The sequence below is a fragment of the Lemur catta genome, chromosome 9 (genome assembly GCF_020740605.2).
Source record: "Lemur catta isolate mLemCat1 chromosome 9, mLemCat1.pri, whole genome shotgun sequence".
Classification (NCBI taxonomy): domain Eukaryota; kingdom Metazoa; phylum Chordata; class Mammalia; order Primates; family Lemuridae; genus Lemur; species Lemur catta.
Genome location: NC_059136.1, coordinates 70317600 through 70343595, shown reverse-complemented (window position 1 = coordinate 70343595; position 25996 = coordinate 70317600). Strand labels below are relative to the sequence as shown.

At 34.8% G+C, this 25996-nt stretch overlaps 1 protein-coding gene across 13 annotated transcripts in view; it reads left to right on the top strand.

Moving 5' to 3' along the window:
- The window catches only part of RALYL (RALY RNA binding protein like), a 644676-nt gene that overhangs the window by 578251 nt on the left and 40429 nt on the right, over nucleotides 1–25996 (top strand). For 10 of the 13 annotated variants that reach the window (XM_045560943.1, XM_045560936.1, XM_045560942.1 and 7 more), the window contains 2 exons: nucleotides 8084–8197; nucleotides 23650–23822. In XM_045560943.1, the coding sequence (XP_045416899.1) occupies nucleotides 8084–8197; nucleotides 23650–23822 (287 nt within the window). The remainder of the gene's footprint in view (nucleotides 1–8083; nucleotides 8198–23649; nucleotides 23823–25996) is intronic. The other 3 variants (XM_045560945.1, XM_045560944.1, XM_045560938.1) reach the window with 2 other exon arrangements.

The following is a 25996-nucleotide window of genomic DNA, read 5'->3' as shown; positions in this document are numbered from 1 at the left end:
CATATGCAATAAACATAACTAGAATCATGATTATAAATTCTCCCTAGAAGCATATTGGCAGACTATGCTTTATACCTATATGTACATTTATATACATAAATATATATATGTGTGTATAAATATTCATTACTTGATAATACTTTTATAATTAGCCTGGTTTTGGGAAATGATAAATTTCAAACTCAAATCATGAATGAAAAATTTGAGTGAAGTGTAAATATACTAAAAGAAAAACCATATATAGAAAAATATATTAATGTGATAATTTGCCAAAGAGGAATACTGGTAAGCATTTAAACTTAGATTGTCACTAGATGTTTCTGTCCCTTTTTGAATCAACTTGAACTAAAACTGTACGCAATTTGTCTGTACTACACTATGGTGTCAAAAGATAATGAAGATGTGATATTGCAGATGAACATTTTACAAAAGAGAAGATGTGATTACCTGTGAGCTTTAGCTGCAGTTTCTTAGTGGAAAAATCAGCACTCTCTGAAAAAAATTCTATCAGATCAATTTCTTTAAACAATTAATTTAAATTTGAATGTCCAACAGGAAAGACCCTAGTAAGTTTGAATGTCTTTGGGGACCTGTCAACGTACTTTCAGTGACAGAACAGGTGACAGAGTAATACAAAATCCCTGAAGCATCTAGCAAGAACTTAAAGATAGTTCAATTAAGGTAAAGACTGAGAACTTACCCCCACCAGCAAGAATGTTTTGTTACATTGGGTCCTTCCGCTAGAAAACATGTGACTGAAATATGGAGATCAAGTATCAACCAGAGAAATAATGTTAATATTCAACAAAATATCGTTAAACATTCCCATCCATCCATTATCTTGGACAAAGTATATATTCTGTTTTGGGGGTTTTAGGAGAGAAAAGTACCATTGGCCGGAGAGGTTAGAGAAGGCTTAATAGAGGATTTTTGAATTGAGTTTAGAAAAATAGATAGATTTGGAAAGATAGAATCAGAGAGACTCCTGGTTTGTAGGAGGCAGTACCTGGGTGAAAAGAACAGAGGCTTTGCTGTCAGATTGCCTGGTGTGGAGTCTGTGTTCTCCAGTATACTATGACAGTGGCCTCGGGAAATACTGTGACCCCTATGTGCTTCTATTTTCCATCTGAAAAATGAAAATAATATACTGTGTATCCAATAGTTGTTGTAAGAATTAAATTACTCATATATGTAAAGTTCTTAGGCACATAGTCAATGTTCACTGAGATTAATTATTACAATTATTTCAGCAGAACATAGTAGTTAAGACCAAGGAATATAAAATTGTTGTATCTGAAATCCAGTAGTGACTCTACCATTTCTTATCTGTGTGTTTTTAGTACAAGATGCTTTGCTTGTTCTGCCTTAGTTTCCTCATCTATAAAATGAGACTAATAACTTTGCTGCCTTCTCCACAGAATTGTTGTGAGGACTAAATGAGCTAACACACATAGATCTCTTGGAACAGTGTCTGGCATTATATAAGTCTTAATAGATAATAAACCATAATAGTAACTATATTATTATTATCTGAAGCAAAGATTTAGTGCTAGGAATGTCAGTTGAGGAACTGAGGATATTATGTATGATTTGAAAAACCAAAATATAAAATTGCATAACAGGAAAATGGAAAACTATGGAGAATATTGACGGGTTTGGATATCATCCAGGGACAATGTAAAAAATTCTCAGCAAAGTGCTACCTGGTCAAAATGATATTTGAGGAAATTTATATAACAGATGAATTAGCGTGTAGAGCTGCCATAGCAAAGCACCACAGTCTGGGTGGCTTAAACAGCAGAAATTTATTTTCTCAGGGTTCTGAAGGCTGGAAATTAGAAATCAAGGTGTTAGAAGGTTTGGTTCCTTCTGATGGCTGTGAGGGAAGGGTCTGTCTCAGTCCTCTCTCCTTGACTTGTAGATGACAATCTTCTCTCTCAGGTAGTCTTGCCTCTGTATGTATCTTGTCCAAACTTTCTTTTCCTGTAAGGACAAGTTAGACCCCTCGTGCTAGAAGAGCATCATCTGCCCTCTGATTCCAGGCTAATTGTTTATTTTCCTATTACAAGACTTAAGTTCTTCTACTTCATGTTATGGTTTTTTATATACTCATCTAATCTCTCCATTTTCAATTACAAATCCACTCAAGTTAGTTATGCTTTGGACAGAATATACTCTTAAACATTTGTGGGATGTATCACTGCTATTATTTTTGCTTTTTTAATTTTGCTTTTTTTCATACATTTTACAGTTGACTATGAACCACCTCTTTAGAAATCCTACAGCTCAGAAAAAATTAGTTTAAAAATATTGTTGAGTAAGTCAGTGAAACAAGGGGACAAATTCTGGCCTACACTCCAGGGTCTAAAGTAAATCAGAGTTTGACAAGTATTTTCAAGCTCTGTGATTTGAGATCTGCTACTTCCTTTACTTAGAAGATTGACCCTTTTTGCTCACTGAAATCTAAAGTATCTTTCCAGTCATAGCTCAAGGGCCCATTCTTTTAGGACTGTTTTCACAATCAGCTATCAAACCCCATCAAAACTAACTGATCTCTTCTCTTTGCCCACATAGTTGACACAAGTTCAATTAATTAGCACCTACCCCATTGACAGGTACTAATATTCCAAAGATGAAATAGACATTACTCCTATGGAACTAAAATTCCATAGACAAAATAGACACAATCCTTCATTTTTGGCTCTTACAATCTGATGGGGGGACCAGAAAATAGAAAATAGAATATAATTTTGACATCAACTGATTGGAGCTTTTCACTAATTCCTCCATTATTCTATGTATTTTATTTTCATACATACTATAATAAATTGCTTACATATTTCTTCCCTAATTATAAACTCCATGAAACCAAGGAGACATTTCACTATGATGAGAAGCTCATGATTCGGGGTGGGAAGAACAGGGGAGAAGAATCCAACAAACATAGACAGACCATGGCTTTGGCATCAGGCAGCCCACCCTAAGCTTGATTTTGTCTGTTTGCTAAGCAATCTGAAACACATTACTTAACTCCTCTAATTTTTATTGTTCTGATCCATAAAGTAAATTTAATAACAATGCTTTACATATTTATCATAAGGACTACATGAAAGAATATGTGTGCAGCTCCTAGTGAAATTCCAGATGAATGGATGCATATAGTAGGCAATTAAAGAATGGTTATTTAATAAAGTGTACTCATTCTCCATTTTATTTTCTCTTTCTATATAGAAAGAATGGGTGTCAATGTATACAGGCATAGATATTACAAATACATACATGTGCACATATGTGTAATTTCTTTTACTAGGAAATTCCACCCATGGCAGGGAGATGACCAATTGCTCCAGTTTATTTTAGCAAAATCCTATAAATTATGGCTTTTAAAAACTATCTGTAAAACTGGCAAATTAGCTTCTGCATATTAAATTAGCTTAAAATATATGAATTAAAGAAAAGGGACAGACAGAATGAGAAGCAAATGAATTGAAGTGACAATAATAAAGATTTCCAGAAAATCACATTATAGAAATCAGTGGTCTTTATTTTTTTTTCTGAATGACTGAATTAAATACTATAGTTCTTTAATTCATAGTGAAAGAAAGAACTAAAACTGAAAATCATATTTTTCACATAAAGTGAAGTTGCATGGTCCTATAAGGAGTATAGGGTTTATAGTCAGAAGATCTAGGTCTGAAACTGATCTCTACCTGTGCAAAGTATGTGACTTTGGTAAAGTCATGTAAATCATCAGATTCTCTGCTTCCTTATTGATGAAATACTGTATTTATTTTATTTTATTTTATTTTATTTTATTTTATTTTGATACGGAGTCTCACTCTGTTGCCTGGGCTAGAGTGCCGTGGCATCAGCCTAGCTCATAGCAACCTCAAACTCCTGGGCTCAAGCAATCCTACTGCCTCAGCCTCCTGAGTAGCTGGGACTACAGGCATGTGCAACCATGCCCAACTAATTTTTTCTATATATTTTTAGTTGTCCAGCTAATTTCTTCTATATTTTTAGTAGAGACAGGGTCTCGCTCTTGCTCAGGCTGGTCTCGAACTCCCGAGCTCAAAGGATCCACCCTCCTTGGCCTCCCAAGTGCTAGGATTGCAGGAGTGGGCCACCGCGCCCGGCCGAAATACTGTATATAAGTGATTTGTAAACTGATTTCTATGCAAATTATATTTATTCTTTTATTTTTGAAAATTAAATTATGTATCAATGGCTGGGGAGAAAAAATAAAAAGAGGAACATAAATTAATGTGAATTATTGTTAAAGTCCATATGATTACATTTTTAAATCTTCTAAATCAGGGGTCCCCAACCTATGGTGGCTTGTATAATTATTTCATTATACATTACTATGTAATAATAATAGAAATAAAGTACACAATAAATGTAATGTGCTTGAATCATCCCCAAACCATCCCCCCTTCCCCAGTTCATGGAAAAATTGTCTTCCATGAAAATGGTCCCTGGTGCCAAAAAGGTTGGGGACCGCTGTTCTAAATAATTGATAGGAAGCGTAGTATTGGTGAGGGAGGGTATGTAATTATCTAGGACAGCATTTCTAAGGCTTGGCACTATTGGTATGTGGGGTCAGATAATCCTTGGTGTGGTGTGAGGGTGGTATCCTGTGCATTGCAGGATTTTTAGCAGACCAAATGCCCACTAGATAACAGTAGCACCACCCCCTCCAAGACATAACAAACAAAAATGTCTCAAGATATTGAAAAATGTCCCCTGCAAGGCAAAAGCAACTTCTGTTAAGAACCACTGATCCAGACAGTTAGCTGAAGCTTCTTTATTTGTCTTGAATAGACTTGACCCAAAGGTGATTAAAATAAATCAAAATATTTTTCGCCACATAAATCAGAGATGCACACATTTTTTGATATAGACAGATGGTATCATCCCATGTGCCTAATATCCTTTTGGATTATATCTCATGTCACAGCAGAGGCACAATCATTTTGTTGACTGTATCAGAATGTAATAACATTTATCACCAAATCAATGAACTGTATAGAGAGAGAAAGTCTGAAATGATTTAATATGATTTTTTTTATAAAAATACTACAGTAATAGTTTAGGAAAAATATTTAAGATTATCTGTGTGATGCAACCTGACTCTTAGTTTCTCTAGTGTCATTGTTGCCTAAAAACCAGCTAAAATAATTTATCCTAAGAACTTTGTAATTTTTTTATCTCTTCACCGATCTTGTTTAATAATTCTAAATTTAAGCCCCATAATCACCCATAGGAAAATAAGTTATACTTAACAGGACAATGAAAGATTTTTATTATGACAGTATGTTTGCTTTCTTCTATAACTTTTTTTGCAAAGTTTTTTGTGGTAGAATTTATCTAGAGAAAAGCAAAAGACATTTTTGTTTTGAAGATAGCATTACCAATGTCTTCTAAAGTACTGTAATGTATTTATGTACGCTCAACTACTAAAGAAGAGTAAGTAAAAACAGGGGCTTAATGTAATTCACTGTACAGTAGAGAAATTGTTAACAGTAGGTGGGAAACAGTAGAAAATGAAAGCAGAAAAGAGGTAAAGAGATTAGCACATCAGACAGAGAGTGGGCTCATTCCAGGAATTCCATCTAGAAATCAGGTGTAATAGCACAAAAGCATACCCCATCTACAGGTAATGACTCTGCCCAAAGAAAGGTAGGAAAACTACCACCAAGCAGACCACATGAGGGGCAAGACTTTTCCAAGGGCTGCACTGAGATATCGAAGTGTGATAAGGAAACGACTTCCACGATTACTCAAGAAGCAGTAGTGTTATTTCTAGGGCCCACTTTGTAGGACCATGATGAGCATTTGCTACCCTCCATTCTAAGAGAAGAACTGGACAACTCGCACAGGGCTAGAGACTCAGTTCAACATTTCCTGGTATGGACCAGGAAAGAACCTCTCCTAATTTCCTTGTTGTATTTAACCTCGAGTAACATTAACTAATTAGACCCAAATTCTATAATATTCTAGCTCTGATCTTAAAAGCACTCTTATAGTGCTAGACATGAGTCTAGACTTAAAGGAAACCTTGGCTCCCTCAACACTTGTAAGTTCCTACTAGGTAAGTCCAGATTTCTGGTTGTTTTCTAATGTAGTTTCTATAAAATAGGATACTGGTGGTTTATTGGTTTATGTTTTTTTAAGGAGATAAATAAATTAAAATTATTCAACTGCACTTCTGGGCTGAGGAATGGCTGTACTTGCTAAGAAATATATTCTATTAGTTTCCAGCCATTTCTATTTCTACTCCATTAGTTTCCAGCCAAGTCCTATTTCACCTGCATTGAAATCTAATGTTATAAGATAAAATATTTTCTATTAAATTTGATAGGTTTAAGTAAAACTACATCATATGCTTCCATAAAAGGAAATGAGTATCATTCTTCAAAGCAGAATCAATTTGCAATTGTGACAGATGATGTTTTTCAAATTTAGCTGCAATTCCACAATGATACTTTGATGTCTTTGAAGTAATTGACATAAGGAGTGATTCTCTATTTTAAACTGTGTTCTACTTTCAGTTTGGTAGTTCATAACAGGAATACTCCAGAGGGCCCCTGCTTCTCGCAGTTTTTATTTTGCAAACTACTTTGCATCATAAATAAAAATGTGCTTTTTAAAAAAAAATTGATTGTATAATGGAAAAAGTTTTCTCATTTGTATACTGGAAAAAAATCTGTTCTTCTCTTGAAATTTAGTATATATGATGAATAATGTATCATACATATTATATCATATATTTTAATTGACAAATAGTTGTATTTCAAGCAAAAATAGATTACATTTTGTTTTTATTATTTTTTTCAAAAATTTCTGAAGACTAAAGAATGAAGCTAAACATTCTAATTTCTTCAGAAATTTCTGGAGAATACCCAGTATGAGATGATTATAAACTTGAAGGAAAAGTGACAGAAGAGAAATAGACTGGAATCAAAGTAAGTGTCCGAGATCTTAAGGCTCAGCTTTTGACTGAGGCATGAATACTAACAACCCACTAAATGAAATCTCAGAGGCAGGTGTAGCTGTTGTATAATGATAGCTTTAAAATCTTCCATCTCTGATTATTGTGGATTCCTCTCAAAATTTTCAATGGTTCTCAGAAAAATAAAATAAGGACAGTGCAATAAATTGTCATAAATATAAACATATTTCATTTAAAGAATTGTTCTTTAAATATTAGATTCTCCTTTTCTTAAGCCCTTGTCTTTATAAAATATTTATTCTAGTCAGTAGTGGCATGTTTTTTGTTGTTGTTTTTAATATTCATATAATACTTGGCAAAAGGAAAATTGGCAAAATTTTGGCAAAATACTTGGCAAAAGTTGTCAATCTTATGTTAGTCCCTATTTTTTTCTTTGAAACCGTAATAAACACTGAAAATGTAGAATGAGAACCACTATTATTGAAACTATCAATGAGAACTTCAGTGAATTTCCTTTCCATCAAGCCCCAGGACCTAAAGATGGGCATGCACAGCCCATTGCTTCAATTTTTTTCAAAAGAGTAACAGAAGTAGCAAGTTGGAGAGAGTTGGAAAGACTTCCCCAGCATCTAAGACATTTTTTTAAAGGATAAATACTATTTATATCCTGGTTTCCATCAATCCCCAAGGAGATGGATTAAAATACCATTGACTGCTGAAATACATATTATAATATAGTGCCTCAAAGTAGCATTGTCATACCTGTCATAATTTAATTATTTCTTAATCTGAATCCATCTTACATTGCAGAATTACTCTACTTACCCAAACTGAATTGAGCATTATTTATTTTATAAAATATTTCTAGACTCTGTTATCCCTTTGCGTAACCTTCAATCAAAAGATTTAGTATCAAGTGCCCATGTCACTGAGAATTCCTATTTGTAATTGGCAGCATCATCCAGTATTCCAGGATCACTAGAAGTAATGAGAAGCTGGTAAAATTGAAAAGTATCCTATGTGATCTGACACAGCTTTGAGAAAACACAAGGTGTCTGTGAGTTGTGTCCAGCATGAGTCCTGGTGCATTTGATGTTCTGTTGTTTTCTTTCTCCTTTCCCCTTCCAGTGAAATCAGATGAGTTACAGACAATCAAGAAAGAATTAACCCAGATCAAAACTAAAATTGACTCCTTGCTGGGGCGCCTGGACAAGATTGAGAAGCAGCAGAAGGCGGAGGCAGGTAAGTGAAAGGATCTGTGGCCACAGACAGGTCGGAATTAAACCCATGAAACACTGTCAATCACTGAGATAGTACAGGGCCCGGGAGACTGGCAGAGTTTAATAGAGATTAATACAGATATGTGAATACAGTCTTTAAGCCAAGAGTTGCAACGATAGAATATGATTTCTTTACTTATAGAGAACATGAACCAATTTTTCTAAGATTTGTACTAAAAAAAAAAGTAAGTATTTTGTGGAATAACCAGTAATAGTTGAATCACAATTGAAAGTTTATGTCTCAATATCATGTTAACCTTTCATAAAATAAAATCAATTAATGGAATAATGCTGTCATGCTAAAATAATATTCATATTTGATTAAATTAACCAAAGCAAAATTTAAGGGTTTCAAAAATTATTATTAGAATGCCCAACTCCTGCCTTTGCAAAATCTTAGCGCACAATTTGGGGAACTTCAAGACTAAGAGAATGCCCCTGGCCACCCACAGGCCAGGGTATTTGATTATATTCTTTACAACTTAATGGACTCTCTCCTTTGAATTATCAGCCCTGACCCAACTCCATTCTAGTACAATTCTAATGCTCTTTCCATATGGTGACAGATATTTTTTAAATCATAGAATGTGAGAACTGATATAAATTTACAGCTAGGCCATAGTTTGAAAAATTCTGTTCTTCAAGGCCTTAGATGTGTCAGAGGCCTCCTTGGAGATGAGATGAGGGTTGGGGGAGACCATGTAGATAGATAAATTCATGCCTTCTCCAAACCCAGCCCCTGCTCTGACCGGTATAGCTCTATCTGTATCTGTTTTAAATATAGGAATTCACCATAAGACTTAATATGCTGGAAGATTTTCACTCCATTAATAAGTCCAATCTCATTTTGCAGATGAGAAAACAAAGGCTCAGGAAGGTAAATCAATTTTTCTATAGCCACATATCTAGTTAGTGATAGACCTGGGTCTCAAACCTAGATCTTGTAAGTGAATCCAGTGCCCTGTCCAATTTATAGCCTCAAACTCAGTCTCTCCCCAAAGCCTGGGGCTAGCATTTTGCAGATTTCAGTGAAGCTGCCTGTGTTAACCCCTAACTGATAAGAGCTGATTGGGACTTAGAGCACCTGAGCTTCAACAGACAAGAGACTTGTTGACTCTTATCACTGGGGTGAAGACTCACCTTCTAGTGGTGACTTATCTAGGGCTCAAGAATGAACAGGAGCCAGATGTGAGGTAGGGGTGTAGCATAATGCATGAGAGAAGTGAACTCTGGTTCATATCCTCACATACCACATACACAATTTTCTGTTTTTTAAAATGAGAATAATAATGGCTACCTCACATTCTGAGAAATCAATAAAATAGCACATGCACATTACATAGCAAAGAGTTAAAGGCTTAATAATTGCAGCTATCGGGGGTTAGTAGCAACCCACACATATACAAGCACGTGAACATGTCCTACTACTTTCCTACAGCCCATTTTTTAAAAACACAAGCCATGTACCAAGCACATAGTACATTCTAACACTTTGTTAAGTTAATGTAGACGAGAAATGACAGATTAAGTGGGAATCATTTCTATTACAAATGTATTTTATATTCAGAAAATGTACAAAGCCTATACTTCTTTATAAAGAAATTTAGATTTTAAAGTTTTTATATGTTGTCTATGGCACTAATCTAAAGTGTTGCTGTAACTGAAATATCCTATGATGTTGCCTAAGTCAATATTTCCCTTTGAGGAACTTCTGTGAAATTCATTATTATGTAAAACAACCCTTACAGCAAAGGACTTTGATAACCAATTTGCACTTCAGTTTAAAGGATTATGGAGAACTCATTTAAATATAAATCACCTCAAAGAGAAAAATGTGATCCTTATTCCATCATATTATACTTTTCAGTTTGCTGCAATGAATAATACCTTCCATATATCATCTTGTTACATTATCTATAAACGTAATACTAAAATTCAAAGCTTGCATCTTCTCATGAAAAGATGTCACTTATTTTTGCTCATGTTTAAACTTTTCTGGTCATGAGACAGTTGCTATTAAAATGATAGACTTAGTCCTTTGATATTTATGTCTTTCTTACTTTAACATGTTATCAAGAAAATGAATTTATTTAATATATAACTTCATTCTCTTAGTAATTGTTTCCTAAATAGTATCTTTATTTAAGGAGATAAAAGATGATCATTTCTATATTTTTCTATATTTTCTTTATAAAATCAGGGTTGTATGGAAAGAATTAGTACTACATTATGGAAAGTGGAGTGAAATACATTAAAATTTATGAAAACGTACTCAATGCCTCCTTATTAAATTTAAGGGGCACTCATTTTAATGCTTAATTAGTTGAAAGCTTATTTAGTAACTAGCATTTACTCTTTATTATTACTGTTTTATACATCTCTCATTTCCATTTACTATTAATTATTTGATAATGAAAATTTCCAGCATAGAAGTAGTGGCAGGAAGGAGATGGAGGATTAGGAACAAAACATGAGACATGGCACACACCATGGAGCATACGCTGAGTTCAAGATTCATAGTATCGGCCGGGCACGGTGGCTCACGCCTGTAATCCTAGCACTTTGAGAGGCAGAGGCGGGTGGATCATTTGAGCTCAGGAGTTCGAGACCAGCTTGAGCAAGAGCAAGACCCCATTTCTACTAAAAATAGAAAGAAATTATCTGGACAACTAAAAATATATATAGAAAAAATTAGCTGGCCATGGTAGTACATGCCTGTAGTCCCAGCTACTCGGGAGGCTGAGGCAGAAGGATGGCTTGAGTCCAGGAGTTGGAGGTTGCTGTGAGCTAGTCTGATGCCACGGCACTGTAGCCCGGGCAACAGAGTGAGACTCTGTCTCAGAAAAAAAAAAAAAAGTTTCATAGTATCATTTGTTTGTTTTTTTTCCTTGACGTGAATTCCTAAGCTCTCAGTAGTAATCTCAATGAAATATAATTACATTATTTTGGATTCTCTGTACCTTAAATTGCTTCTAATAGGGGTGTGTGTGTGTGTGTTGGGTCCTGTCTCTTCATTTGGTATTGTAAATTTCCTAAGAACAAGATCACGTCTTCCCTCCCCTAACTTTACCTAGTACCATATACTATGTACCAGGCAAGACTTACAAAGTCATTTAAATTCTCTAGGTGTCAAGACTCTTAAATGTAAACTAGAGGAATGAGTTATGGCCTCATCTATAGACTGCAGCTTTTAAAATTATGATTAGTGTGAATCCACTATGCATATTTTATTTTTTCTACTGAAATAACACAACCGCTTTGGGGATACAGTGACTGCATAGATTATAGAAAATAAAAAATAGCACTTAAAATCCGTTGAACCTAAAACTGTGCTTCCTAGATGATTTTTTTTTAAATCCACATATAAATTGCCGTATACACATAGCAGATATGTGCACAGTGATGTTAAATGACCAAAAAGAGTGAAAGGCACCAGAAGGAAAAGTAAAGACTGGGTATCATACAATGGGCACAATTATTCCATGGGTAACTGTATTTTTTAAAAATTAAATTTCAAGCATAGACTTTCTGAAGTGAAAAGGCAATTAGACATTATGCAGCTCACCTTTATTCTCACTGGCATGCTTGATACATGAACAGCCAATCTCACTGGGACAATTCCAATGATAACATTGAAATGTTAGTCCTAAGCATTTGACAGGTCACAAACTGGAGTCCCACATCGTAAATTCATTCTGCCCATATGTCTGGAATAAGACATGAAATTTTTCAAATTAAGTTAATCTCTAAATATTGAAAAATTATAAATAAATATAAAAATACACGACTTCTTTTGGAAAATTTGAACTTTTCAATCCTGTTACTCACTCTATACATGTTATGCACTTTTCAGTTTGCTAATCTTTATGTGGCCAGTGCACACATTTTGGTTATAACTTGGTCTCTGTTCATTTTTGTGTCTGAGATTTCTATTGTATGTTCTCCTTACACTGAACCATAATGTGTTTTGCTTTCAGTTGCTTCAGTTATCCTTCTTATGTCCTCTGAAACAAAACTTACTGTCTACTCCCTTGTGATGTAGCAGTCAATTAAATATTTAAAGAGAGCTATAATATTTTCATCCCTCCAAAACCTTTGAACCTAGAGTCAATGTAAGTGGCCCACAAATATTTACCTTAGCTGTACTCAAATTTTGGTAATAGCATCTTTGAAGCACCCCCCCCTTTTTTTTGTCTAGAGAAATATCAAGTCCTTCAGCTGCTTCTCATGTAACTTGTTTTGCATCTCAAACCATTGTCATCTCCTTTCTCTGATCATTCTATAATTTGTCAACACAGATTATGGCACTCAGAATGGAAACTGTTGCTCCAGATATGATCTGACTGCTACAGCGTATAACGTGACTACTATTTCTGTTCTGAATACCTTACTGCTATCATAAATACTACAGATTGAGTTGGCGATGCTTCTGGTTACAGGCAATGGATTAAACATAAATTGAGCTTTGCTCCCTCCTAAAACTGTGTTAAAATAAGAATAGGATTCTACAAAATGAAAACATCTGGGCATAGGGAAAATGGGAACAACATTTTAGAAGCTAGACAGCAGATGGATAAGTATACCTGACTTAGTACAACCTAGAAATCTAAGTTCGATTTTAACCACAAACTCTCAAAAGACTGAGAATTCAAGGCATTGTATTCCCTCTGGAAAAAGTGAGTAATAAATGGTTGAAAGTCTGCTCAGAAAACAGATTCCTATATCCCCATTCACAATTATCCCTGCCTCACTTTGGCAGAAGGCTGGAGAAGTTTCCTCTAGAAAAGCTGAAACAGTGGATCTAAGGGCTGGTAGACAATAAGCAAATTTGAGAGCAGTTGAAAGCAGGGGGAGAGGTGAAAGATGCAACAAATACTATAGAAATGCCAAGTTTCTCCTCCCCCTGTGCTGCCAGAGCACTAGAAGAGTCTTTAGTTAGGAAGAGCAGCCCAAGAGGAAAGACTTACTGATGCTGACATGAGGTCCCCAAGGAAGTGGTCAACCAGATCACCCTACAGAAGCAACATCCTTCTATACTTACACAGCTCTCAATGAGTATTTTAATGCTGTACTATTAATATGAACAAGCAAGAATCACTAGACAAAAGAAAACATATTTAACATTAAAAGCAAATAAAAAAAGGAAAAGTAAAAGAAATCAGAGAAAACAGATATTATAGAAAGGTTAAAACTTCAAGTAGAAAAAAAAAAAAACCCAAATACTGATTAGTACCCTCAGAAAAATGAGAAGACACTATAGTTATGAAATAAAAACACAAAACCATAAAACTGAGTATTTAGAGGGAAGATGGAAGATTTAGAAATTAACCTATGATAGCATAAATAAATAATACAAGGATTAGAAGACAAAATTGGAAAACTCTCCCAGAAAATATGGAAGAAAATAGAGATGGAAAATAGGAGGGGAAGGATGTGAAAATTACAGGATAAATACAAGGTTCCAGATAGAAAGAGGAGAAAGATCATCCAAAAAAAACATTTTTTTAGGAAAAAAAATAGCAAAAATCTGAAGGATATAGTTAACCAGATTGAAAAGTTCCACCAAGTGTCTGGAACAATGCATGAAGATGCACATCAAAGCATGTCATAGTGATATTTCAGAACATAGGCACAAAGAAAAAATTCTATAAGTGCACAGTGAGAGAGAAGAAAAGAGAGAGAGAACAATATTCATGTAAAGAAATAGGAATCAGAAAGCCATAGTGCCTCTCAGCACCCACACTAAAAGCTACAAGGCAATGAAAACATGCCCTAAAAATTCTGAGGAAAGATTATTTGCAACCTAAAATGCTATACCTAATACCCAAACTATTAAATGTGAAGGTAGATTAAAGATATTTTCAGATATACAAGCTATCAAAAAATTTACCTCAAAATCACATGTTAAAAGATAAAGTTAGACACATTCAACTTTTAATGAGTTTATTTAAGCATTGGACGATTCATGAATCAGGCATCCCCAGACCCTAAGAGATTCAGGACTCTACTGAGGGGGCGAGAGGGGAAAATTTTATAAGGTGTTTTCAGAAGCAAGACAAAGAAATTATGTGATTGGTTAAAGTGAGAAATCCCCTTTAGAGGTTAGTTGCTGGTTTCTGATTGCTAAAGTCTCAGGTTAGAGGTTATTTGGCAAGTTAAGCTTGTTTCAGTTTTCTTAGGCTATGTCCATTCATTCTGAGGTGAGTTTTGGTTTACTTACATGGGATCCTAAGGCACTGGAGCCATCTGAACCTAATGGCATCCTAATTGTTAATTTTAATTCACTCTTTCTCTAAAAAGTACTAGAAAATCTACTTCACCAAAACAAGGAGGTAAACCAAGAAAGAGGAACAACATTAGCTTTCCTACTTCTTCTATTATCCTGGAAAGAGTTAGAACCCATTCTACTAAGTGAAGTATCCCAAGAATGGAAAAATAAGCACCACATGTACTCACCATCAAATTGATTTCACTGATCATCACCTAAGAGCACATTCAGGAATAACATTGATCGGGTGTCGGGCAGATGTGGGTGGGGGAGGGGATGGGTGTATACATACATAATGAGTGCAATGCACACTGTCTAGGGGATGGACACGTTTGAAGCTCTGACTCCGGAGGTGGGGAGGGCCGGTGGGCAAGGGCAATATAAGTAACCTAAACTTTTGTACCCCCACAATATGTGAAATAAGAATAAAGAATAAATAAAACATTAGCTTTCCTAAAGCATGAAATCCAAAGGCAACAGACGAAGGGAATTCTCACGAGGGAGGTAAACGAAATCCTAGGAGATGAGCTGTGCCAGAGACCTGGAAAGAAAGAAAGTAATCCAGGTCAGAACTGTTCAAAATATCTAGGATAGATGTTTTCAAGCCAACAAAATTGACAGAATAGCTACTGAGTGGGAAAGTGACTTGGGAGAAGGAGGGGTAAATTTGCATAAGTACACAGAAGTACACAGAGAAGTAAATTTGAAAAAAAAAAAACTTAAGGCAATTTTTAATTCTAGAGGAAATAAAAATTATTAATTTTATACTAACAGTTCAGCCACACAAAGTATCTTCATAGTTAAAATTATGTAAAACCTGAAAATTGATCTAATCCAACTTACAATATAACTCTCCAGGGAGATGGGAAGTGAGTGGGAATTGTATGAACAAGAACTGAGTCCTAAGGATAATGTCAACAAATGGTGCATAAAACTGATCAAGAATTAGCAATATAAACATGGTATTGAGGGATATAAGTGCATATATTTAAAAGAATCAACTAAGTGAGTAGAAAGCCTTTAAGGAGCTTAAAATGGTAAGTAGGAACAGAAGACTGCTGTTTTTCACAAGCCTTGTAGAAATATTTGATCACAAAAATTAAATGTTTTTAAAGAAGTTAAATATAAGAGAAAGTAAAGAGATTGAGTTGTCTTTAGCAAGTAGATCAAAACTAGTTTACTGGATAGCTTCCTGTGGCTACCCCTCATTTAACTACTGTAAAGTGAACTTGTCCTGGATTAAAATCAGCAAGGAAGGCTTTATGAAAGACTGTTGCAATAGGAGATAGAAATTGAACTCAACTCTGCTAAAAGGAAAGGCAGGAGAATTTTTGAATGCTGGAGTCAGCTACTGGCAAAGTATTAGAGGATGTTAGGAGGAAGGTTGGTCAATATGATTTGGCAATCTGTGTTTGCTCATTGGTTCTTATTAAAGTTAGGTTCCTACTCTCCCACAGAGACTAGGAGATAGGGGCTCTGTCTTTCTTGATAATAACATGTCACAAGGATGGCTCCTAGGCCTTGAGAAAACATTTCTGGATTGTAGAAGGTTTACATCTGAAATGGGCAGAGAAAGAATTTACAATTGCAATTTTTCTAAAGTAAATGCTCTAACAAAATGGCGATCTGGGGTCTGTGGTCAGGAAGAAGCCTGTCTAAAGTTTAGTCAAGCTGAATGGAATATTGAAACCATCTGGGTAACAACTCAATAATAGTGTTTCAAAGTTGAACTCTTTCTCATTTCTTTCCCACCTAAACATACTCTTCTTTCTATATTCTGTCTCCATTGCTACTACAACGTAAATCTTGCCAAGCAAATTGCCAACTTCAACATTATCTTCTATTCCTACTGTAGCCAGTGTTGTCAGATGTTAGCTTTGCTATCTTTTTACCCCACCCCTTCTCTCTATTTTCCCAAGGCTACTGCTAATAATCAAACCCTCATTACCTCTCATATGCTTTGTTGCACTCATTTTATTTTTTTAACAACTTTATTGAGGTATATTTTACATAAAATAAAATTTACTGATTTCAAGAGTATAATTCAATGACTTAATAGTTTCACTGAGTGGTATAACCACCACCACAAATCAGTTAGGACATTTTCATCCCCACAGCCATCACCTTTTTAGCTGGTCTCTCCACTTCTAGTTTGTTTCCTCCCCAATTCGTCTTCCTTATGACAAAATAAATTGACATTACTAAAGCATCTAAGGTTCCAGACAAGAATAAAACAGAACTAGGCCCACATCCCACTGGAGACCTAATTCAACCTACTAGCTGCAGGAAATTTGGAAAAGTCCTTATAAAATTTATAAAAATGAGGAAAATAATCTCTCTTTCTAAAATTGTTATGATATTTAAATAAACACAATATCTCAGTAATTTTTAAGTGACTTATGTTGAATTTTGGTTACCTCGATAATCCAGAGTATTTCATGTGAACAACTACAAAGCCATTTCTTCCAAAAATGTACTTATGTAACTGATATTTTAATCTAAAAACATTCTTCCTGTGTAATTTTCCTGATGTTTATTTATGTGGTTGTAAGTCATATCATTCAAATAAGTTTCATTTTTCTAAGTGGGATTTATTAGAATTATTGAATTAAATTTATACTATATACAGCTGTTATGACGTAGAATTTTTTTTAAATACAGTTTATACTGGTATGGAAAAACAATGATTCCAGGATACTAGGTTGGCTGTATCAACATTCTTTCCAACCATCTGCTAAGTACAATTCAGCTAACAATTATCTTGCAATTAAGCCAGCATGTCAAAAAATATAATTGCCAACTCAACCAATTTTCATAGTTATATTAATGATAATAGCTATTCAGCAAACTCAATTTAATAAAAATGCTTTGAACATAAATCCCAACAATCCCAACTTGTTTTCTGAATCATCTGTAGCTTTTGAAGTACAAATAAGATGCACAGAAAAAATATTTGAACACGAGGATTGAAATTTAATGTCTGATATTTTTCTTTGATGGCTTTTTTACAGCCTTAGGCATTTTCTCTTTAACACAAATACTTACCTGTCATTTGTCCTTCTTTTCCTTTGGTGGTTGTTGTTAAGCTAGAGCATGTGCCTCTAACTAAACAGACTTCTTCATTCTTGAAACTAAAATTGTCTGATTGTTGAAGAGATTCAAAGCATTTGCCTGGTGTGTCAAATTAGGCCTTTTTTTCTAGAGATATATAGAAAACAGCCCAAATTATGGAGTCAGAAATATTAAATTGGAATTCCAACTCTTGCACTTATTACTGTGTGATCATGAACACCTTGCTTAACCTATTCATGCCTCAGTTTCCCCATGTGTAAAATGATAGATAAGTCTGCACTGCAGTATATTTCAAGAATTAAAATTAAGCCAGGTGCAGTGGCTCATGCCTGTAATCCTCAGGCTCTGTAGGAGGCTGAGATGGAAGGATCGCTTGAGGCTAGAAGTTCAAGATCAGCCTGAGCAACATAATGAGATCCCTGTCTCTACACAAAATAAAAAAATTAGTTAGGCATTGTGACATGCACCCGTAGTCCCCGCTGCTCAGGAGGCTGAGGCAGGAAAATTGCTTGAGCCCAGGAGTTTGAGGTTGCAGTGAGCCAAGATGACACCACTGCTCTCTAGCCTAGACAACAGAGCGAGACCCTGTCTTAAAAAAAAAAAAAAGAAAAGAAAAAAACTAAAATTAATGAATGTTACACAGTCAGCACTTCTTAAGTACTCACTAATTTGTAGCCATTACAAACCATTTTTTTGTAATCCATGCTTTAGGTAGTATTAAAGATATCCTTTAGGCATAAACTGCTGGCTCTTGGTTCCTAATCCACTCTTCTTAAACAATCTAGTACTAACTCACTTCTCTACTCAAGAAAGAAATGCTATAGTCATCCATCACTCTGACTTAAAGAAGCCAACAGAGACTCCAAAAGATGCCAGTGTTAAAAGGCAACCCTCCTCCCATAAGCACTTGAAGACTTCACATTTTATTTTTCACTTGAAGACTTGTCAATATTATAGGAACAATTTTCTTCTAAGAAAATCTCAGACTTTACATTTCACTTAGACTTCGTGGTGAGGGGCTGTCATGTAGAATGTGGTAAGGTTTTTTTTTTTTAACTTCTATTTGGATTTATATTTTTGCTACCAAAGTGCCAAATTCAACTGTCACCTTGACTCTGTGAAAGGAATTTGACACCTAGACATTTATTTTCATTATTTGATTCCACAACAATTCATGAATATATTCAGCAAACACTTGATTTTTGTGTAAGGCTCTGAGTTAGCCACCAGGTAAATAAAGATGAATAAAAATGTTTCTGCCCCAAATAAATTTTAGTGACAGAAATATGAATGTACATACACACAAACACACATATACACTCACACATATTCACAATAAAAAGTAAGAATGATAATTAGAAAAAGAATTACACAAAGAGAATATTATAAAGTTAAGAATAAACTAAACAGCTGGGCGTGGTGGCTCACACCTATAATCCTAGCACTCTGGGAGGCCGAGGCGGGAGCATCGTTTGAGCTCAGGAGTTCGAGACCAGCCTGAGCAAGAGCGAGACCCCGTCTCTACTAAAAATAGAAACAAATTATATGGACAGCTAAAATACATACAGAAAAATTAGCCGAGCATGGTGGCACATGCCTGTAGTCCCAGCTACTCAGGAGGCTGAGGCAGGAGGATCGCTTGAGCCCAGGAGTTTGAGGTTGCTGTGAGCTAGGCTGATGCCACGGCACTCACTCTAGCCCGAGCACCAGAGTGAGATTCTGTCTCAAAAAAAAAAAAAGAATAAACTAAACAATACTATTCATTTCTAAGAGAAGCAAAATTAGAAAATTATTCATAGAAAATAGAACAAGTTGCTTTATTTCTTTCTGTTTCAACAAGGTAATTACTGAATCCAAACTGTGAGCCAACAGTTTAATAAACAAGATGAGGTTTCATGTGGGATTTTATTCATAGAACCTATCATTGTTTAGTGATTATAACATTTCCTATTGAGATAATGGCAAAAGTCTATGCTGACTACATATTACTAAAGGACAGGCTGGTTGTAGTTCTGTTAACTCCTGTGAATCAATTACCATTATAATTAAAGCTTTTTTTTCTCAACCCAAATAATGCCTTCCAAGCATTTAGCTTTCAAGCTAATTATCAGATGAAGGAGGATAATTTATAGGGTTTTTTTCATTGAACTGTGTTAACACACCACTGCCTTTGAAATACACCATCAGAGGAATTACATGCATGTTTTATGTCAGTATAAAAAAAGGAGTGACTTAATATATTATGTCTATCTAAACATAAAAATAAAAAGGCCGTATCAAAATCAAAATCCAAAATTATCTTTGTAATGCATGATTCTTATGATCCGTAGTGATGAATGATTTTGACATAGAAAATATGTCTATAGCAATCAAGTAATCGATACAGATTCAACTCAAGAACTATTTTGATATTTTTATGATAACATGTTCATGTGGTTTTGCAATTAAAAAAATGAATTCATATCTTTTTCCTCATTTGAGTACACAGCAACTCTCTGAAATATTTTTATGTTCACCTTTTAGAGAAGAAAACTACAGTTAATAGGACCAGTAATAGACATAAGTATGAATCCCAACTTCTACATCCTTGATAATACCATATAATATCTTTTCTATGTTCAAGGCATTCAGTGAGGGGTGCAGAGCACATCAAATTGTTTCTTGATAACTGACTTGTGCTTTTCAGTTTACTAAAGACAGGCATCTGTGTCACTGATGATATCAAAGATGTCACTGAGTGTGACAATGACCTCGTGAGGCAATAATTCAAATTTCCGAGAAGCTTAAACATTAATGAGAAAAGGATTTTAAAAAAACAGTAAAACTAAGTATAAGACAATATTTGTTCAAGGCCGTGATTGATCAAAGGAAGAGGGATTGCATTCAGCTAGGAAGATCAGGAAAGTCAGCTTGAATTCCAAAGTTAACTGAAACAAATTGGTAGATAAAGCCAGATGAGGACTATGCATCTTTAAAGTCTAGTCCTACCAAGTTCTTTAAGGATCTTCTATGCTTCCTTAGTCAGAGATTATTTTTCTAGAGAAAAAAATATATATTATTTTCAACATCAAAAAGTGAAGATTCTCAGAAAACAAATATACCCAGAATCATTAGAGAAGAAATGGATATGCCAGACCAATTGAATTCCCAATACAGTGTCCTCATAAGCAGAAGTTCACTTATATGTTATAACAAAAAGATAAACAAAATAACCTAAAATTGAGAAAGTTTGGTTTTAGGAAAAGTTATTAATATAAGATTCAGAGCAGTTTTTTACTGTATAGAGTAATAATTCCAAACTTCCATTCCTCTCTGTTTGTTGAGGCACCAACTCCAGGTCTGACAAGCCAGGGGATTTTGAACAAGCAGCATGGTGACCTAGAGCAGCAAGAAGTGAGGGAGTCAGATGATCAGTACAAAAACCACTTGTAGGAGAGAGTGGAAAGCCAAAACCAGAGTGGCCAGATCCATTGTGCCGTCCAAAGGCTCAGTGATAGTAGAGGCAACAGAGTAGAATAAGAGATGTGATTAACGTCAGAGGATTCAAAACTTTTCAGTGCGCATCACAGCGTTTTCTCAATGGATCCTGGTCATAGCTGTGTAGGTGAGTTAGCCTAGGTTAACGGTCTAGAATTGTAGAGGGCAATGAATGATGCATGGAAGGAAAATGAGGTGAATAAAACCTAGAAATTCTCGGTAAGTGTTAAATTGAGGGTGTTTTTGGTCTATATCTCTTGTCTAATATGCCTTCCTTTTAGTCCAGATACCTGCATCATCTTCTCCAGATTAAACTAATTTTTTTCTTGAAACCACTTTTCCCTACTTAATTTGGATGATAATCTTCTATAGTTAGGAAAAAAAAAAAACCTTGGTTAAGTTTTTACAATAACCACTTTGTAGTTCTGTAGGACTTTCTATGCTAAAAGTTATATAGATATACAGAAAATGGAAGACTTTATGCTACTGTATTTGCTTCCATCAGTACACTTGTCCATGCATATGAAGATAAAAAGTATAGTTTTAAAAGCAGAATTCACATCCTCACTGTGTGATTTTATGTTGTTATATGGAGAAATTTGAAGCTACTAAGTTGATAGAAAAACATCAAAGAATATATAGCTTGTGTCTATATATGTGAAGTAAATGTCTTTCTCTTAAAGAAAAATAGCCTAGGTTTAGGTCATTTTTAGATGCCCATAGTAATTATTTTTAGCCCTGGTTGGATCTACCAATACTTTTCCTCTTCTGAAACAGAGCCTCAGTCCTACAGATGTTTTCACCATTCTTCCCTGATCTGACCTGGCCTCTTGACCCACACATACTGTTGTTGTTTTCACTCTAACATAGTGACAGTGAATTATACTGTCTCCTTTTTTTGTGTATAATAGTGTACATTTATGTAGTTCTTCGTAGTTTTCAAAACATTTGCCAAATATAAGCTCTATTAATTCTCAGGCAAACCCCAGAAGTAGGTACAGATGAGGAAAGAATGACTTAATGTGTTTAAATGACTCAACAAAGTGGCCAAAACTTAGACTCAAACCCAATGTCTGTAATTCTGTGGATAAAAACGTAAGCTGGAACTAGAATCCTGTCATCTGACAGCAAGGCTAAGACACACCCTTATACTACCACTGTCTTATTTTCAATAAACTTTATCATTTAAGGAATTAATGTGTAATAATGTATAGATACACATTTATTTATAGATGCAATTATTATAATTTTAAACAATTTATGGGAAAAAATATCTGCTTATTTATACATCATATTTTTATCAGTTTGTTGATTTACATATTAGTTGTGTTTGAAAAGCTTTGTGCTGAGTCAAAATGAATATATCAATGCCTATTTTCCTTTTAACTCGTGTAAAAAACTGGGAATGAATACTGCAAACATTTTTAGCTCTGAAAACTGCCTTTATTGCCATAAGATATCAGTAAGTCAGCTCAAAATGTAGCATATTTTAAAACTCAAATTGAATGATGTAATACTCACTTGATAAAGTAAAAATAATCAAAATTACTGAAAACAACCGAGCTTTTGAATAGTCATGAACACAGGAAAATAACTTATAGAAGGAGAAACATATGATGATCTTCTTTATTCAGTATCTAATGCTTTTTGATATTTTCATAGGAGATGAAAACTACTAAAGGAAATAATTGTTATGCTGTCAGCATAATTTCCATTTCGGTAGGTTTCTGTAAAAGGAATGCGCAGATCCTATCAACTAGAGGGAATTCTATTAATGTAGAGTGTAGCTTCATTTATTGAGCACTTATTATTTGCAAGCCACTATACAAACACTTTGATTTACTACTCCAAGCCCTGAAAGTTTAGGAAATAGTTATCCTAATTGCACAGATGAGAAAACTGAGGCACATGGAGGGTTAATCATTTCAACTTTGCACAGCATCACAAAGCTATTTAGGTGATGAAGCTTGACTTTGAACCCAGGTTGTCTGACACCAGAATTTATGTTCTTAACCATTGTAGTGAACCACATCTGCCAATAGAATTTAGACTTTAAAATTTCAAAGAGTTGTTCACAGACGTGTTGTCTGAAAAACAACATATCTGTTTTTGTATTTTGTTCCTCAGTGAGGTTCTCTTCATCTTTTCCACTGAGGTTTGAATTTGTCAATGAGCTTTCTCCATCCCACTTCCTTGAGTGAACAATTTCTATGTTATACATGATTTTTTTCCCTTTGTTTCTGCTCCATTTTCCCCTCAGAGAGAACATCCTTACTAGAAAGCGTTATATGAAAAAAATAAAATATCCAAAAAGATCAATTGGTTTTTATAAAGCTTATTTGCATACCACTACCATTTGGATTCCCTAATTTTTGCTAATTCCACTTAAATGAATATGCTTACATGTAAGCACATGTAGATATATGTACATAATTCACATGATTAAATAATTTCAAATGAAAACATCATATTCCCTTCTTTTCTACACACAAGTAACAGGACACAGAGTTTGCCCTTTCATGGACTGTTTTTTCATGGTTTATCCAAATGGCTCATGAACAACCCAAGGTAGTAGTCATTTGCTTTTTCCCCCCCAGAAGCTCAGAAGAAGCAATTGGAAGAGAGTATAGAGCTGATCCAAGAGGAATGTGTGTCAGAGAATGCAGATCACTCTACAGAGGAGCCTGCTGAAGGAGGGCCAGATGCGGATGGAGAAGAGATGACTGATGGGATAGAGGAGGACTTCGATGAAGATGGGGGTCATGAGCTGGTAGGAACTAAACATTTGGTGTCCACACCCTTTGGATAACAGCACTAGCATGTCAGCAACTCATTCATTCTAAAACAAAGATTAAATCATTTGGGGCTTATTTCTTTCTTATATGCATATATATGGGAATATCAGTATAGTGCTTTGCACATAATAAGTGCTCAATACTTTTTTGATAATTTAAAATAGGAGGGTGTAAATGAACAAAAGAAATTTTATCTATAAGATTAGGTATATCTAAAGTCCCAAATGAAAGATTCTCTGCCAAAATGCTTCATCATAAGAGGAATTTTGTGTTTGTGCAATTACAGGTGAACCATACTCGGATATAATATCCCGGTAACAAAAGACCATTTACTAGAAGATACATGGCTCCCATTCTTATTTAATAGTTTCATTCACTAATGATTATTATCTATACTAGTTGTATGGCTTTTCTGCAGTCTTCCCACTAAGATCACACTTTGCTGTTTGGCTAGTTCACAATTTTCTGTGCCTGTGTTGCCTGATAATCAGTTTTTATGATTTGGAAATTTAGCTAAGATCTGATTCTTTAGATATTTTATTTTCCTAATATTGTCATCAATATACTGTTCATTTCCAGGTGTCCTTTTCTGCGTAACCACATTAGGGACCCAGTAAATATATGCTGATAAGGATGTTGTTTCTCATATTTTATCAACCATGAAATTAAATATACTATCTCAAAGGATTTGACTAATAAAAATTGTACAAGGGCAAGTGTGTATGTTTGCGTGTATGTGTGTTGTCAACTCTCAAATATCTATGGACCGATCATATTAAACTTGGCTTATCTGAGGTAATATTAGATTCCAATTTATTTTTTTGTTTGTTTGTTTGTTTTTAAAGTTTTTATTCTATTTTTGTAACAAAACTCCATGGCCCCAAAGAAAAATTTTTGTTTCCAATGTGGCATCCAGTTTGTTTTAATACTGTACCTATTGTTACTTAACTAGTTTTGTCATGGTGGTGGTAGTGGTTGTTTTGGTGTGGTAACCACTTTATCGATAGTTTCAAAGACAGCTTAATTTTACAGAATTCTATATTGACTTTTAACATTCCAGCTCTGTTAAAATTCATGACACATTCATTTAAACTTTTTAAACATGACATTTTAACAACCACTCCTATTTCTACAAAAGTCTGCATTAGTTTGAGGAACTTAAGCACATGTTTTTAGAATTATATTGATTTCAGGAATCTATTGATCAAGGATCAGAGTAAAGGACAAACAAGTGTCTCAGCTTCTTCTTAGGTAGGACTACATGATTAGGCAAGACTAATTCAACAATGTGATTTCCTTTCCATGGGTTTCATTCTAATGAGACCTCTGTTGTCAACATGCCGTTGTTACTGCTCTCCTGCAGCTCTCTGGAAGCCTCCATGTTCCATTTCCAATGACTATTTCTCTGTTCTTATTTTAATTTGCTTCTCAGCAAAATTTTGCACAGTTGCCCATTCCCTTCTTCCGAGAAATTCTCCTACTCTACCAATTGCTCATTCTCAGTCTTCTATGCTATAAATTTTCTCTCCAATCTCCCACTTTAATATTAGGATAGCTCAGGGCTTTGTCACAGGCCACCTTCTCTTTTTGCACACTTTTCCAGGTTCTGGTATTTCATTAAATACCAGAACTTTGAGTCTTACGTATAGGCCAAAGATTCCTAAATCTACATGTCTATTCCTGATCTTTTCCTGGAACTCTAGGCTTAAATATTTAGCTGACTATTTCCATATAGATCTTCAATAAACAATTGAAACTTAACATGGCCAGAAATTTTTCTTGATTGTTTTCCAGCCATCTTATTCTTTCCCAGTCTTCCTCATTCTGGTAAACAGCATCACCATCCACACAGTTATTGCAACCAAAAAACTAGTATTGTCTCTGACCCCCACTATCACCCCTGTTAACTCTACCTCCAAATCACAGCCCAAAGCTTGTCACACCTCCACTATAAGTAACCTGGCCTATGCCACCATCCCCTCTCTTCAGACTTTTCTGTCCCATCCAAACTGGTTTTCTTGCTTCAGCTCTTGCCTCATGCAACCGATTCTCCACAGAAGAAGGATATAAACTATATGTCAGATAATGCCACTCCCTTGCTTAAAACTCTCCAATGCTTTTCATCACATGCAGAATGTAAATTGTGATG